General features: G+C 37.3%; 1 protein-coding gene and 1 pseudogene across 1 annotated transcript; one reads left to right on the top strand and one right to left on the bottom strand.

Moving 5' to 3' along the window:
* The first annotated feature begins 373 nt into the window (after positions 1–373).
* Positions 374–1,768, top strand: LOC131011668 (1-aminocyclopropane-1-carboxylate oxidase 5-like). The gene is made up of 3 exons (XM_057939445.1): positions 374–597; positions 699–922; positions 994–1,768. Exons 1-3 carry the CDS (start codon positions 496–498, stop codon positions 1,583–1,585), a joined length of 918 nt encoding a protein of 305 aa, XP_057795428.1. The 5' UTR covers positions 374–495; the 3' UTR covers positions 1,586–1,768.
* Positions 1,769–1,787: 19 nt separating this feature from the next.
* Positions 1,788–13,552, bottom strand: LOC131011667 (NAD kinase 2, chloroplastic-like; annotated as a pseudogene).
* Positions 13,553–15,562: the final 2,010 nt, after the last annotated feature.

Below are 15,562 nucleotides of genomic sequence, written 5' to 3'. Positions count from 1 at the left end.
AACAAAATAATTACAAAAAATGTGAAATTGCAATACGACATATGAAAGTAAAATATTACAATTGCTTGTTCACTAAAAAAAATCCTTGTATGCTGAACTGCGTCACATTGAAATAAAATACATTGAAAGGGGGAAAAAAAGGAAATAAGAGATACAGTCGGCAGATGTGGAGAAGATTGCTTTTGTTGTGGAATAACAAAATAATCTGATTCAGCAAATTAACAACATTGACCTTTACAAGTTCGTTACAATGTGTCACCACCGTCCATTGCATGTCTCACGGCTCACTTTTAATTATTTCTAATTATTCAACTAACCAATTCATTAATCATGACATCCCACAATATATATATAGTCCTTCCACTATAAATACGCCTTCATAGTTAAGCCATTGATCACCACTCCATTACTACTAGTCTACTGCTGCAACTCTCAATACATTTAAAAAATATATATATAGCCCATTTTATACTTAAATTCTTGATTGTGTTATCAATGGCGATTCCGGTGATTGATTTCTCGAAGACGGAAGGAGAGGAGAGGGCCAAGACGCTGGCTGAGATTGCTCATTGCTGTCAAGAGTGGGGATTCTTTCAGGTCACTATATATATTAGTCCATTTACTTTGGAATTAATTAGCACTTGTAAATAATATAATGTTGAATGATTAAACATGGTAAGATTTGATGTTTGTGACAGTTGGTGAATCATGGGATCTCGGAGGAGCTCCTGGAGAGGGTGAAGAAGGTGGCGTCGGAATGCTACAAGGTGGAGAGGGAGGCCGGTTTCGAGGAGTCGGAAGTGGTGAAGAAGTTGAAGGAGAAGCAGAGTGATGAGAGGATTGAAGATTTTGATTGGGAAGATGTGTTCTTGCTCACTGATCACAATGCTCAAGAATGGCCCTCCAAAACTGCTGGCTTCAAGTAAGAAAATGTTTCTATCTGTTGGTGATGTGATGAGATGAAATGTTTATGAATGGAGGTTTAATTAACAGGGAGACCATGGAAGAGTACAGAAGCGAACTGAAGAAACTGGCGATGAGAGTGATGGAAGCAATGGATGAGAACTTGGGCCTCCCAAAAGGGTACATGAAGAGGGCATTCAACGGCGGAGAAGAAGAAGAAGAAGCCTTTTTCGGGACGAAGGTGAGCCACTACCCACCGTGCCCGGAGCCGGAGAGGGTGGCGGGGCTGCGGGCCCACACGGATGCGGGTGGGGTGATACTGCTGTTCCAAGATGATGAGGTGGAGTCCCTCCAAATCTTGAAAGATGGAGAGTGGGTGGATGTGCAGCCTCTCAGAAACGCCATAGTCATCAACACAGGTGATCAGGTGGAGGTGCTCAGCAACGGCAGGTACAAGAGCGTCTGGCACCGCATTCTCGCCACACCACACGGCAACAGAGGGTCCATTGCCTCCTTCTACAATCCCTCCACCACGGCCACCATTCAGCCGGCCCCTCAGCTGCTCGTCGAGGAGGTCCACCCAGAGTATCCCAGCTTTGTGTTTGGAGACTACATGTCTGTTTATGCTGATCAGAAGTTTCTGCCTAAAGAGCCCAGGTTCCGAGCTGTCAAGGCACTGTAAATTAGGATTCCTATAATGAGACTCTTACTACATCTGTAGTAGGTTGTGTGATTTTATGCTTCTTGTTTCACCAAAGTAATGTAGTAGTTCCTCAAGTAAAATGATGTAGGGGACTGCTGTCATAATTTGTAAGGGAACGAATATAATTGATCAAATGTCAATACAGTTACTTGTTTTATTCAATCTGTGTATAGACAAAATCAAAATGTAATGTGTTTGTTTATTGATATTTTTATAGAGGTAAAAACACCATGCACCCACCAAAATTTAGTAGGCCAACTTGAGTGGTCAATAATATAGAGAATCAGCTGAATATAAAGGCTGATACAATGGCATTTCTGAGTTCAATTTTCGCTATATATGCTGTACAGTAATATATACAAGGACCGGGAGAAGAAAAGAGCGAGTTTAAGCTGTATGGGTCCGGTCCTCAAAGGGCTTTCTGGTCTAGCCTTTCGTTCCAGTTCAAGCAACGGATCAAGCTCCGGAACCAATCACCTGTTTGGTCACACTTATTCACAGTTGGGAGTGGGTGTTGGCTCATGGATATCCGGACAGAATCTCCTCTCGAGAGCTGTTACCTTCTCTTCCCATCAAACGATACCCAAGCATTGCTGCGTGCATCTTCAGGAATCTGTTCCGTTGAAAGTAAACATTGATTTCAGAAGGTAAAGTGGAATTAGGAAAAATATAGAAAAGATGATGCTGGAATAGTTGTAGGTAACAACATCAAGGTCCCTGTTGGTCAGGTAGAACATCCCGTGTTATTGATTGCAGAAAGGAAAAGGTAAGAAAACTAGAAAGATAATTTAAAAGACCACAGGTAAGGGACGACAAAATCATACTAGAACAGTCGTCATGTCAATGTGGGCAGATTGGATTAGCACGGAGTAGCACCCATATCTTAAAGAACTGTTAGGAAACAATTGGATAGGACATACGCTTGGAGTAGTGCTATGTACATGCCTTTCGTTTCTTTAATGTTTTCTAGCAAAAAATTGTCCATCTAATAGGACTACAAATTAGATCTCAAGCACAACTGGTTGAAGGCAACGAAGCAAAAGGTCAACAGAGCCCGAGAGACATCAGAATCCACACAGGCAATTATCTGTGCACACCAATCTTATTTCATTCACCATTTCAGATATGCTATTGGAGTGAAATATTTCAGACTGTTCCAGATTACATGTGTGTGTGTGTGTGTGTGTCTATTGTGCTAAAGTACGAAAATATTCATACATAAAAAAGTTTGTATCTCTTTCCGTAAATCATAAAATAAGTTACAGTATTTCTAGGCCACTCAAACAGTATTTCACAAGAATTACAGGGCTATATTTCTCCATTCACATAAGTCAAACCCTAATTCGTCTGATACCTCTCTCTCTTTTTCTCTAGTTCTCGTTGTAATTTTCTTCTTCTCTTCATCCTTTTGTTTGAGTGTAGTCCTCAAACCTAAGTCTATATACAGTTCATGCAACAGTATGGATGGAGCAAAGTCGAAGTCCATGGGAAGGCATATCTTACAAATCTAGATTGTCGCTTCCATTGTCATGTAGTTTGAATCTTGTGGGGGGAGATTATTTTACATATATATACAGAATAGTCATTACATAATTGCATTCACTATCCTTTCCTAAGTTCTCTATTATAAGTACGAATAAAAAAAAAGGCCATGCCTTAGAAAAGTTAATGTATTCCTCCATGTAGTAGCCACCACAAAATTAGAGTTATTACCAAATTGTTTAAATTCATAAGCGCACGAATATACCTTTAGTTCCAGTCGAGCAGAATCTGGAAGTATGACTGGTCTGAATGAGAGAGAATGTGGACAAATTGGAGTAAAGAGCATACATGGAACATTCGGATGAACCTGCAAAAGGGAATATAGACTCTTTCTTATATGTTTTTTTACCAATTTATTTCCGTAAGATATGACAGCAAGATCAACTCAAAAGGAAGACGCCATTATGTTCTAATAAGAATCTGTTGGGAAATTATGTGCAATTTCCCTCTAACCAGATATGTGAGAGCGAGATTAATGCGGAATAATAAAGACACAAATTTGATAACGGAGTTCGGCCAATTATGCCTACGTCTCCGGAGCTGCTGCAGATCTATTTAACAAGGGAGAAAAATATACAGTGTTTACAAACACTCACAACACTCAACTCACAACCCGTTATACCCCGAGAAAATTCCTATCTAATTTTCTCACACCAAAAGCTTCTAACTAAGCTTTTGTCTCAAACCCACTCTTGCTCTCTCTACTAACAGAAAGAAGATTTTCTGCTTTGGTTTGGTGTTTTTACAAATGCTGCTTCGAGGATTATTTATAGGGAATTGAGGTGGTAGGTGGCTGCAGTGTGAAAAGAAATGTTGCCATTGTTGAATGGCTTGCCGCAACTTTTTGACAATTGTGGGAGCTGCTTTTTGACTAACAATCTCCCACTTGAAGACTGATTTCAATCTGTCTTCACACCCCGATCAATGCAACAGCTCCTCTGGTCTTCTTACTCAAGCATACCAACTGAAGTTGAACACAACCTCAGTTTATCAATGGTTACCGTCTTCGTTAGCATGTCCGCTGGATTTTGAGTTCCACTTATCTTCTCGAGTTTCAAAATCCCATCTTCCAGAAGTGACCGGATAAAATGATACCGCAACTGTATATGCTTCGTTCTGGAATGGAAGGACGGATTTTTTGCTAGATGGATAGCACTCTGACTGTCACAATACAAGACATTGTCTTGTTGTTTCTTGCCCAATTCCTCCAAGAAACCTTGTAGCCAGACCATTTCCTTGCTGGCTTCTGTGACAGCAACATATTCTGCTTCTGTTGTGGAGAGAGCAACTATCTTCTGCAGTTGAGAAACCCAACTCACTGCTGTTCCACCCAGAGTATAGATATACCCTGTAGTGCTCTTTCTGACGTCAACATTTCCAGCTAAATCAGCATCCACATAGCCTGTCAATGTCGTATCTCCACCTTTGAAACATAGTGCTTTGTTAGTGGTACCCCGTAGATATCTGAGGATCCATTTGACTGCTTCCCAGTGAACCTTGCCTGGATTATTCATGTACCTGCTCACTGCTCCCACTGCTTGAGCAATGTCTGGTCTGGTACAAACCATGGCATACATCAGACTTCCAATTGCTGAGGCATATGGCACCTTAGCCATATGTGCACGTTCTTCCTCCGTCTTCGCTGATTGTTTTTTGGAAAGCCTGAAATGAACACCTAAAGGTGTACTTACTGGTTTAGCATCTTGCATGTTAAACCTGGAGAGTACTTTGTTGATATACTCAGCCTGCGACAACATCAAAGTCCCCGACTTTGTGTCCCTCTTGATCCTCATGCCAAGAATTTGCTTTGCAGCACCCAGATCTTTCATTGCGAACTGCTTTGACAATTTATGCTTCAAATTATCAATCTCTTGCATGTCTGAACCTGCAATGAGCATGTCATCAACGTATAACAATAAGATAATGAAGCTATTGTCAAACTTCTTAATATAGCAACAATGATCTGCTTGGCATCTAGTGAAACCGATTTCACCCATAAAGCTATCAAATTTCTTGTACCACTGCCTCGGAGCTTGTTTTAAACCGTACAAGCTCTTCTTCAACCTGCACACCAGGCTTTTCTTGTCTGCTTTTATGAAGCCTTCTGGTTGCTTCATATAGATTTCCTCCTCCAAGTCACCATGAAGGAAAGCTATTTTTACATCCAGTTGCGCAAGATGTAAATTCTCCGCAGCTACAATTTTCAACACCAGTCTGATTGTAGTCAGCTTCACGACTGGAGAGAAAATTTCGTTGTAGTCAACACCTTCTTTCTGCTGAAAACCTTTGACAACCAATCTCGCTTTGTAGCGTTTGCTCCCGTCATGCTCTTCTTTGATCCTGAAAACCCACTTGTTATGAAGTGCTTTCTTGCCAGGTGGTAACTCAACTAATTCCCATGTCTGATTTGACATGAGTGAGTCCATCTCATCTTTCATGGCAGACTCCCACTTGGCTGAATTCTCCACTTGCATGGCTTCATCATAACACTCTGGTTCTCCACTATCAGTTAACAACAGATAGTGCAAAGAAGGCGAATAGCGTTGGGTTGGCTTGGGAACTCTGGAGGAGCGTCTCAGTACTGGCGTGCTTGGTTCGCCATCGACTGCTTCAGGACTGACCTGAACATCTTTTTCAGAAATCTCCTCAAACTCAACGAATTCCTCCTTTGTTTCAGCATCATTGTTTGGGCTTCTTGATTCTGCTGTCATCCGGTCTTTGTACATCACATTCTCATTGAATATGACGTCCCTGCTTCGGATGATCTTCCGATTTTCATAGTCCCAAAATCGGTAGCCAAACTCGTCTCCGCCATATCCAACAAAAACACATTTGTTAGATTTTGCATCGAGTTTACTTCTTTGAGCAGAATCAATGTGTATGTACGAAATACAACCAAACACTCTTAAATGTGAAAGGTTTACCTCCTTTTTGCTCCAAACTTCCTCTGGTATTCTCCCGTCCAACGGGACTGATGGCCCACGATTGATCAAATAGGCCGCAGTGTTGACAGCTTCAGCCCACAACATTTTGGGCAAGTCAGCATGTATCCTCATGCTCGTGGCACGTTCATTCAGAGTTCTGTTCATGCGCTCTGCCACGCCATTTTGCTGCGGCGTCATGGGAATTGTTTTCTCCATCTTAATTCCACTTTCTGCGCAAAATTCTCTGAATCTCCTATCTCTGTATTCTCCTCCATTATCCGACCTCAACCGTTTGACTTTCAACCCGGTTTCATTTTCCACCATCGCTTTCCATTTTCTGAAGGTATCAAAGACTTCTGATTTCTTCTTCAGAAAATAAACCCACACCTTCCGTGTGGAATCATCAATGAAGGTGACGTAATACACTGAGCCTGAAAGAGATGGAACTGGTGATGGTCCCCATACATCTGTATGAACCAATTCCAACTTCTCTGTCTTGGGTTCCTTGCCAATCTTTGCAAAGCTAACTTTCTTTTGTTTGCCAAAGATGCAATCTTCACAAAACCCGACATCTACTTTCTTCAGATGCGGCAGCTTCCCTTTTGACAGCAATGTCTTCATCCCTTTCTCGCTCATATGGCCAAGCCGTTGGTGCCACAAACTGGATTCCCCTTCAGCGTCTGCTACTGCAATGATATTCTCTAAGTTTGAGGTTACATAGAGTGTACCATTCATCTTGCCACGAGCAATGATGAGTGCTCCTTTGGTAATCTTCCATTCATGATCTGAGAAAGTTGTACAATAACCTTCTCCATCAAGTTGACCCACCGAGATCAAATTCCTTTTAAGACCGGGAATGTGTCTTACATTTTGCAGCTTCCAAGTAGTCTGATTTGGCAGCTTCAAACGTATATCACCTTTTCCCACGATCTTTAAAGCTTCATCGTCAGCTAGATGAACCTTCCCGAAATCACCAGTGACGTAGTTCTCCATGATTTCTCGGCATGGGGTAGCATGGAATGATGCCCCTGAATCCAAAATCCATGATTCAATCGGGCTGTTGACGCTTAGAATCATAGCATCACCTGCTTCCTCGGCTACGTTGGCAGATTCTTGAGCACCACCATTCCTTTTTAGTGCTCGACAATCCTTCTTGAAGTGACCCGGCTTGCCACAATTATAGCAGCTAAGATCTTTCTTTCTCGATCTAGATTTGCCTCTTCTAGATTTGGATCTACTGCGATTTGTATTTCTTTCTGAAGTTCTTCCTCTAGACTCGGTGTGTAGAGCCGAAGAGGTTGACGATTCACCCGATTCCCTCCGCCGAATTTCTTCACTCAATACCAGATCCCGAACATCATTGAACTTTAATTTGTTGTTCCCCGATGAACTGCTAACTGCTGTAACAGTAGCATTCCAACTGTCTGGTAGAGATGATAAGAGAATCAAAGCTCGAACTTCATCATCAAACTCAATCTCCACAGAACTCAATTGGGTTGTTATTGTGTTGAGTTCATTGAGATGTTGAGCCACCGATGCACCTTCCGCCATCCGTAGGTTGAATAATCGCCTCATCAGGTGGACTTTATTTGAGGCCGATGGTTTTTCATACATACTGGAGAGAGCCGTCATAAGACCCGCTGTGGTCTTTTCTTTTGCTATGTTGAAGGCAACATTACGGGATAACGTCAGTCGAATTACTCCGAGGGCTTGTCTGTCGAGAAGGATCCAGTCCTCATCCTTCATGCCGTCTGGTTGTTTTCCTAAGAGAGGTTGATATAACTTTTTCTGGTACAGATAATCTTCAATCTGCATTTTCCAGAAGCCAAAGTCCGCACCATCGAACTTCTCGATTTTCACCTTTCCTTCATCTGCAGCCATCGCTCCCACTCGATCTGGACTCCTTGGATCGTTTCTGATTTTTTTTTTTCAGCTAACCACCTGTGTTTAGAACACCTTTTTGTCGACAAACTGGAACCGCCGACAAAATTTCACTATTTACGTGAATAGTAACAGCGAAAAATATCATAAAGTATCTGCCACCAACGTGGCTCTGATACCAGTTGTTGGGAAATTGTGTGCAATTTCCCTCTAACCAGATATGTGAGAGCGAGATTAATGCGGAATAATAAAGACACAAATTTGATAACGGAGTTCGGCCAATTATGCCTACGTCTCCGGAGCTGCTGCAGATCTATTTAACAAGGGAGAAAAATATACAGAGTTTACAACACTCACAACACTCAACTCACAACCCGTTATACCCCGAGAAAATTCCTATCTAATTTTCTCACACCAAAAGCTTCTAACTAAGCTTTTGTCTCAAACCCACTCTTGCTCTCTCTACTAATAGAAAGAAGATTTTCTGCTTTGGTTTGGTGTTTTTACAAATGCTGCTTCGAGGATTATTTATAGGGAATTGAGGTGGTAGGTGGCTGCAGTGTGAAAAGAAATGTTGCCATTGTTGAATGGCTTGCCGCAACTTTTTGACAATTGTGGGAGCTGCTTTTTGACTAACATAATCAGCTAAGATTGTGTTGGCCTAGCAGTAGGTGGTTAATGCCCAAGCCCTGAGGTCTTGGGTTCGAGTCCACCGTGGCACGGTCTTTAAATTTTTTTATTTACTTGTGTAATTTATCAAAAAAAGAATCAGCAAAGATCAAAATAGTCATATATTGCACACACACAAAAGCAGCATATATTTCCTTAATACAGTACTAGAAATGAAACCCTAAATTGTCAATATTGAATTCCCATACTTCCAGTTTAAGTTTCTTAATGCATCAAACTCAAAAGATAAAGTTTCATATAAGTTGCTATTATCTGCACAGTTGCAAGAGTCGCATGATTTTTTTTTGTGTGCAATCTTGCTTCCTCATAATCAACTTTCTTACTATCCAGCATTATTAAAAAATTTGGAAAACAGCACTAGTTTTGTAGGAAACGGCTAATTTAATTAATTTTTATTATCAAGAAATCAGACTAAAGAAACTCAATCTTCATTGAAATTATTTTTATAAGAAATCTTCATACTAATTCTGATAACAGCATACCATAGAACCTCCAGCAGCTGTGGAATAAGCTGTACTACCGGTAGGAGTCGCAACTATGACTCCATCACCTTGCACCTGGTTCAATAATGATAGAAACTGTCAGATACCCATAGAAGTATTTTTTTTTATTACCAAGTATAATTGACAACTCCAGCAAAACTCAGATCATTTGAGTAAAAATACATGAACAAATTAATGTGGCAAATATCCTAGGAAATACATGTCCAACCAAAAAAGGGAAAAGAGAAAAGGGTCCATTGAATTCCTATGTCAAAAAGTAATGGACCAAACCTTGGTTATGAGGCGATCATGTTCATAACACTCGATTTTTGAAAGATATGGATTAGAACCACGATCAACCACAATTTCATTGAGGACATCAAATATCTTGCCAGGCATAGCTTTCCCATTTCGAAATATTTCACAGCGGAGACGCATTCTAAGAGTTATATAAACTCCATCAGTCGTGTTATTCCCATGGATCACTTGTCTTAGATCACCCTTATAATCATCAAACTGCCAAGACAAATTATAGGAATCACAAAAAAAATGTGTGAAGTAAATTTGCATATTTGTCATCAGAGGTTGACAGAAGAGGCTTACAGTGTGAGATGTCAGAAATCCTAAGGATCCAAGATTAAACGAGACAACAGGCGGAACAGCACCTCTGAATAAATTTGATGCATGAAGTATGACCCCATCTCCTCCCAAACAAGCAACAAGATCAACCCTCTCATGAAGATCACTGCATTGGAGACATGTAGCAGGTTAACAATCCCCTGAACTGAAAATTGATGAGACCAAAGGAGAAATATAATGCTTAATGCCTAAAACTTAAGCACCTTGTATCTTGACTATAGAATGTCTGGACAAACCCAAATCCGGGAATCCTAGCAAATACATCATGAACCTCAGGTTCGACAAGAACATTCATCTTCTCTTTGTGATATAAGAAAGAAGCAACCTGGAGTGCACAGAGAACTCACAGTGAGATGACTTACGTAAGGCAGAGATGTTTCAGAAATTAGAGAATTTTCCAACAGAATCAGTTAAATGCATGCCAACAAAAGCTACAAATATAAGAGAAGAACTAAAATACAAATTTGGATGTTGAGAAGAGCAATGTTCACATATACATATGAAGAGCAACTATCAGCACATTTTCAAGGCCAAACAAAAGGCGCTGAACTGAAACCTTGTTATATAAACTAAGAATGTTAAAAAGAAAATATTTTAACAAAGGCAAGGAGAAAGTTTACCCAGTGCACAGAAATCTTAATGCATAACATGCATCTAAAGCATCTTTTACTGAGATCAATGTAGTGGTATGTAATTGCCGAGCATAGCATGATGGATCAAGACCTCTCCAGGCCACATTGTTAAGAATAATGGACTAGTAAGTTAGTATTCTCATTAATAGCATTTATTCAACTGGGAAGTGAAACAAACTTCACTCCGCATTAAATATCGGTCTGCTTGATGAAGGTAAAAGTACATTGGATTCATATGAAGTGTCCCATGAGCTGATAGTATTCATAGAGCTACGGATTCGATCACAATTTGCTTTTCAGGATTACCAAAAGCAAGCATGAAATCAGTACGATTATAAAGTCCCAAGCTATGGAATCCAAAAAGAAGCTGACCCAAATTAAGTGAGACATCAAGTCTCACTTCTTGCCTATTAATCAATGTATTAATTAAACTAACATATGACATAAACACCTATAAACATCAGGGAGTATTACCTAAAAAAGAGCATATACCTCTTTAGCTTCTTCCATGAGTTCCTGGCCCAGCTTCTTTAATAACAATACAGTCTTTGGGGTAGATTTCCACAAAAGCATCTGTTGCTGAGTGCTAGGATGAGAGAACGCCAAGGAAGATTCAGTTACCTTTTCTCGAGTGCAGGAAAATCCATCTGTTCTAACTAAGAACATCTCTGCTTTCTTTCTTGATTGCACTCTTACAACACCAGTTGCTGAAGCACACATATTCTGTTCAATCATATCCAGGTTTTCATCATCTGAAGAAAGGTAGCTTTCAACATCACTCCCGTTCTGTACAGAAACCATCACAGAAATGGGATTCTTACTGAGGTCATTGCTTGTCTTTACTGAACCATTTTCCTTACTCTTTGAGTAACTGGCACCATTATTGGCTTTATCAGGAAAAGTCATGGTTCTTGAAAGAATGGTGGGATTTTGATATGACCCGTTACTGATGACCGTACTTTGAGGCTCAATTTCATGCTGGCAGCTGGTTCATTCATAGTCTGTACTTGATTAAGGCTTGAACTAGAGTAAGACAAGGCAGTCCCATTGTACTTGTACTGTAAAGCAGACTGCATCTCCAATCTTCGCTGTTCATGACTGAAGTACGTTCCAGGTGAAATCTTTTTATTTCGCAAAAAGTTGGACATTTCTTTTCTAGAAAAAATATCAAGAGGAGGTATTTGAGACTCCATTGGTTTCACATCTTTATATAAGTCAACAGTTGATTCTAAACCATTAACAGAGATTCCAGAAGGAGTATCAGTTGTCAAAGAATTATTCGATTCCATGGTGCTTTGGGACTGTGTTTGTGTAAATGGAGTTTCGAAATCATTGAATGCAACTGCAGAAGCATAAGACTTATCGGATTTATGTGGAACAGATCCATTCACATTATGAGAAGATATACCTCCTTTAGACTTCATTGAGATATCAGAATCTTCAATTTCTCGAGTATCTTGAGCTCCAAGATCACTGGTAATGACTCTTCTATTTGTAGATGTAATGCGGTTAATGTACTGCCTCCATCTAGAAATCAGAGAAGAGGTCCTCCTCTTTCCTTCCTTACTGTGTACATAAACCGGCTTTTTGCTTGAATCTGACACTAAGGCAGCAAACTGCTCAACCTGTTCCACCGAAGGTGAAGTCCCAACTTCAACTGGAATTTTGATCAGTTCAATCTTCCCAGACAAAATAGCTTCATACAGAACAGACTCGTAAAATGTGTCCTTCACAGTTTCTTCTCTGAGGTCTATAATGGTTCTGAATCCTTTCTCCATAAGCCACTTCAAACTTTCTTCTGTGACCTGGCCACCCTTCCAAAACGCAGCCGCCGTGTTATCTGACTGAGCTTCCTCCTTAGAGGTAGAGAAGTAAACAGGACTCCAATTCGTTATCAATGTCTGGCAAGGTTGATTATCTCCTCGGGGAAATCCAGAATCATAGCTGACATTTTTCAATCTCTGCAATTTTCTCCAAACATTTAAGCTTCTATCATCACCAGGCATCAAGTAATTCTCTAGGGCAACATGCAAACTTTCGCAATAGCTTTTCATCTCATAGCGGAAATTTGCAAGTGGCAGGAGCTTATCATCCATGGCACTTTTATCCAAGTCACGAAACGAATTCATGATGGATGATCGTCTCACAAGGACGTCTTCCCTTCCCTTATTTAGGAGACACACCATGCAACCAAGAACAGACACAATTTTCTCTTCCAGTAACGGCTTATCCTCCGATGGCACGTCGTAAGAAACACTACATTCCCCAGTCACTGGATTGCATAATGCATCCATCAAAGCATTGTGAAACCGCTCTGCAGCTCTAAATATTCTACAGTAAGCCTCGACTTCTGCGATATCCCCCGGGAGAGGTCCAGCCCACGGCAAATGTGATGAATCATAGGTGTAATTACTCTTCAATTTCACACAATAAATACATCAATATACATCAAATCTCACAATATAGTAATCTAAATGAACCAAAATTTCAAAAATCAAAATAAAAACCGAACGGGTTAAACATATAATATCGCTTCAATAACACAATCGCACCACAGAAACTGCATAAAATCGCTCGCGATTTCAAATATTACTCAGTAGAATAAATCAATAAAGTCATTAAATAATGAACAACTGAATCAGAGCTAATCAAAGATTTAACACTAGAATCAATAATCCAAAAACCCTACACCTCCAAAAAAATTGGAGAGAGAGAAATTAACCTGAGAATCCAAGCCAATGTCAACTGATAAAGAGCTCGAGAACTGAGCAGTGACGAGCAGTCCGGAACGGCGTCGTCCGGGGTCCATCCATCTCTGCTTCTTCCACTTGTGCAGCACGAGCCCGAGCCCGAGCCCGAGCCCGGAAATCCTGCCACAGCTGCTGAGCTGACGGCACAAGGACAGCGTGCCAACGGCCCTATTCATGTGGAATTGGCATAGGCAGTTACGATGATTATATGAAAAGTAACAGCTTGATGCCGCCATGCCACCATCAAATCAGAAAATTAATTAATTGGGTTTGGTTTAAGCCCACCAGTTTTTGGTAAATTCTTTCCACATAAATCTCAATTCTGTAACGGTGTGCGCGATGAATCATGAATCTACATACAGCCATTGATTTTATCTTGCTGTCTCTTAAAATCTGATTTTTTGTGGATATGTTGTCGAAGAAGTGAAATTATTTTTTGTGGATTGTATCGACAGGGAGAGAAGGGACAAAATACAATGGGACACCACAAAATCATGCTCCGAATATTATCTTTTTTTTATCGGAAAAGAATACTCCCTCTGTCCACGAAAAAGTGCCCTACTTACCCCTTTTTTTTTTTCCACGAAAAAGTGCCCTGTTTACCTTTTTGTACATTCATACCCTTTACTTTTCAATTTATTTACAACTTATGTCATTAATAAATTCACACTTTTTTTTTAATCTATGCAATTAACCCACACAATTAATCCCATTTATTTATTTATTTTCTTAATTTTCAGTTTATTTATTTATTTTCTTAATTTTCAGTTTATTTATTTATTTATTTTCTGAATTTCAAGTTTATTTATTTATTTATTTTCTGAATTTCAAGTTTATTTATTTATTTATTTTTGAATTTTTAGTTTATTTATTTCCAGTTTATTTATTTATTTATTTATTTCTAGTTTATTTATTTTCCATATTATTTTTATATTTATTTTCTGAATTTTCAGTTTATTTATTTATTTATTTATTTTCTGAATTTCAAGTTTATTTATTTATTTATTTTCTGAATTTCAAATTTATTTATTTATTTATTTTTGAATTTTCAGTTTATTTATTTCCAGTTTATTTACTTATTTATTTATTTATTTCCAGTTTATTTATTTTCCAGTTTATTTATTTATTTATTTTCTGAATTTTCAGTTTATTTATTTATTTATTTTCTGAATTTCAAGTTTATTTATTTTTGAATTTTCAATTTATTTATTTATTTATTTTCGAATTTTCAGTTTATTTATTTTCCAGTTTATTTATTTATTTTTTTTCTGAATTTTCAGTTAATTTATTTCCAGTTTATTTATTTATTTCCATTTTATTTATTTATTTTCTGAATTTCAAGTTTAGTTATTTATTTATTTTTGAATTTTCAGTTTATTTATTTTCCAGTTTATTTATTTATTTTTTTTCTGAATTTTCAGTTAATTTATTTCCAGTTTATTTATTTATTTCCATTTTATTTATTTATTTTCTGAATTTCAAGTTTAGTTATTTATTTATTTTTGAATTTTCAGTTTATTTATTTTCCAGTTTATTTATTTATTTATTTCCAGTTTATTTATTTATTTTCTCAATTTTCAGTTTATTTATTTATTTATTTTCGAATTTTTAGTTTATTTATTTCCAGTTTATTTATTTATTTATTTATTTCCAGTTTATTTATTTATTTTCTGAATTTTCAGTTTATTTATTTATTTCCAGTTTATTTATTTTCCATTTTTTTATATATTTATTTTCTGAATTTTCAGTTTATTTATTTATTTATTTTCTGAATTTCAAGTTTATTTATTTATTTATTTTCTGAATTTCAAGTTTATTTATTTATTTATTTTTGAATTTTCAGTTTATTTATTTTCCAGTTTATTTATTTCCAGTTTATTTACTTATTTATTTATTTCCAGTTTATTTATTTTCCAGTTTATTTATTTATTTATTTTCTGAATTTTCAGTTTATTTATTTATTTATTTTCTTAATTTCAAGTTTATTTATTTTTGAATTTTCAGTTTATTTATTTATTTATTTTCGAATTTTCAGTTTATTTATTTTCCAGTTTATTTATTTATTTATTTTCTGAATTTTCAGTTTATTTATTTATTTATTTCCATTTTATTTATTTATTTTCTGAATTTCAAGTTTAGTTATTTATTTATTTTTGAATTTTCTGTTTATTTATTTTCCAGTTTATTTACTTATTTATTTATTTATTTCCAGTTTATTTATTTATTTTCTCAATTTTCAGTTTATTTATTTATTTATTTTCGAATTTTTAGTTTATTTATTTCCAGTTTATTTATTTATTTATTTATTTATTTCTAGTTTATTTATTTATTTTCTGAATTTTCAGTTTATTTATTTATTTATTTCCAGTTTATTTATTTTCCATTTTTTTATATATTTATTTTCTGAATTTTCAGT

This window comes from Salvia miltiorrhiza, chromosome 2 (assembly GCF_028751815.1).
Source record: "Salvia miltiorrhiza cultivar Shanhuang (shh) chromosome 2, IMPLAD_Smil_shh, whole genome shotgun sequence".
In the NCBI taxonomy this organism is placed as follows: domain Eukaryota; kingdom Viridiplantae; phylum Streptophyta; class Magnoliopsida; order Lamiales; family Lamiaceae; genus Salvia; species Salvia miltiorrhiza.
Note: the sequence above shows the minus strand (reverse complement) of the source record. Positions and strands in the feature narration are given on the sequence as shown.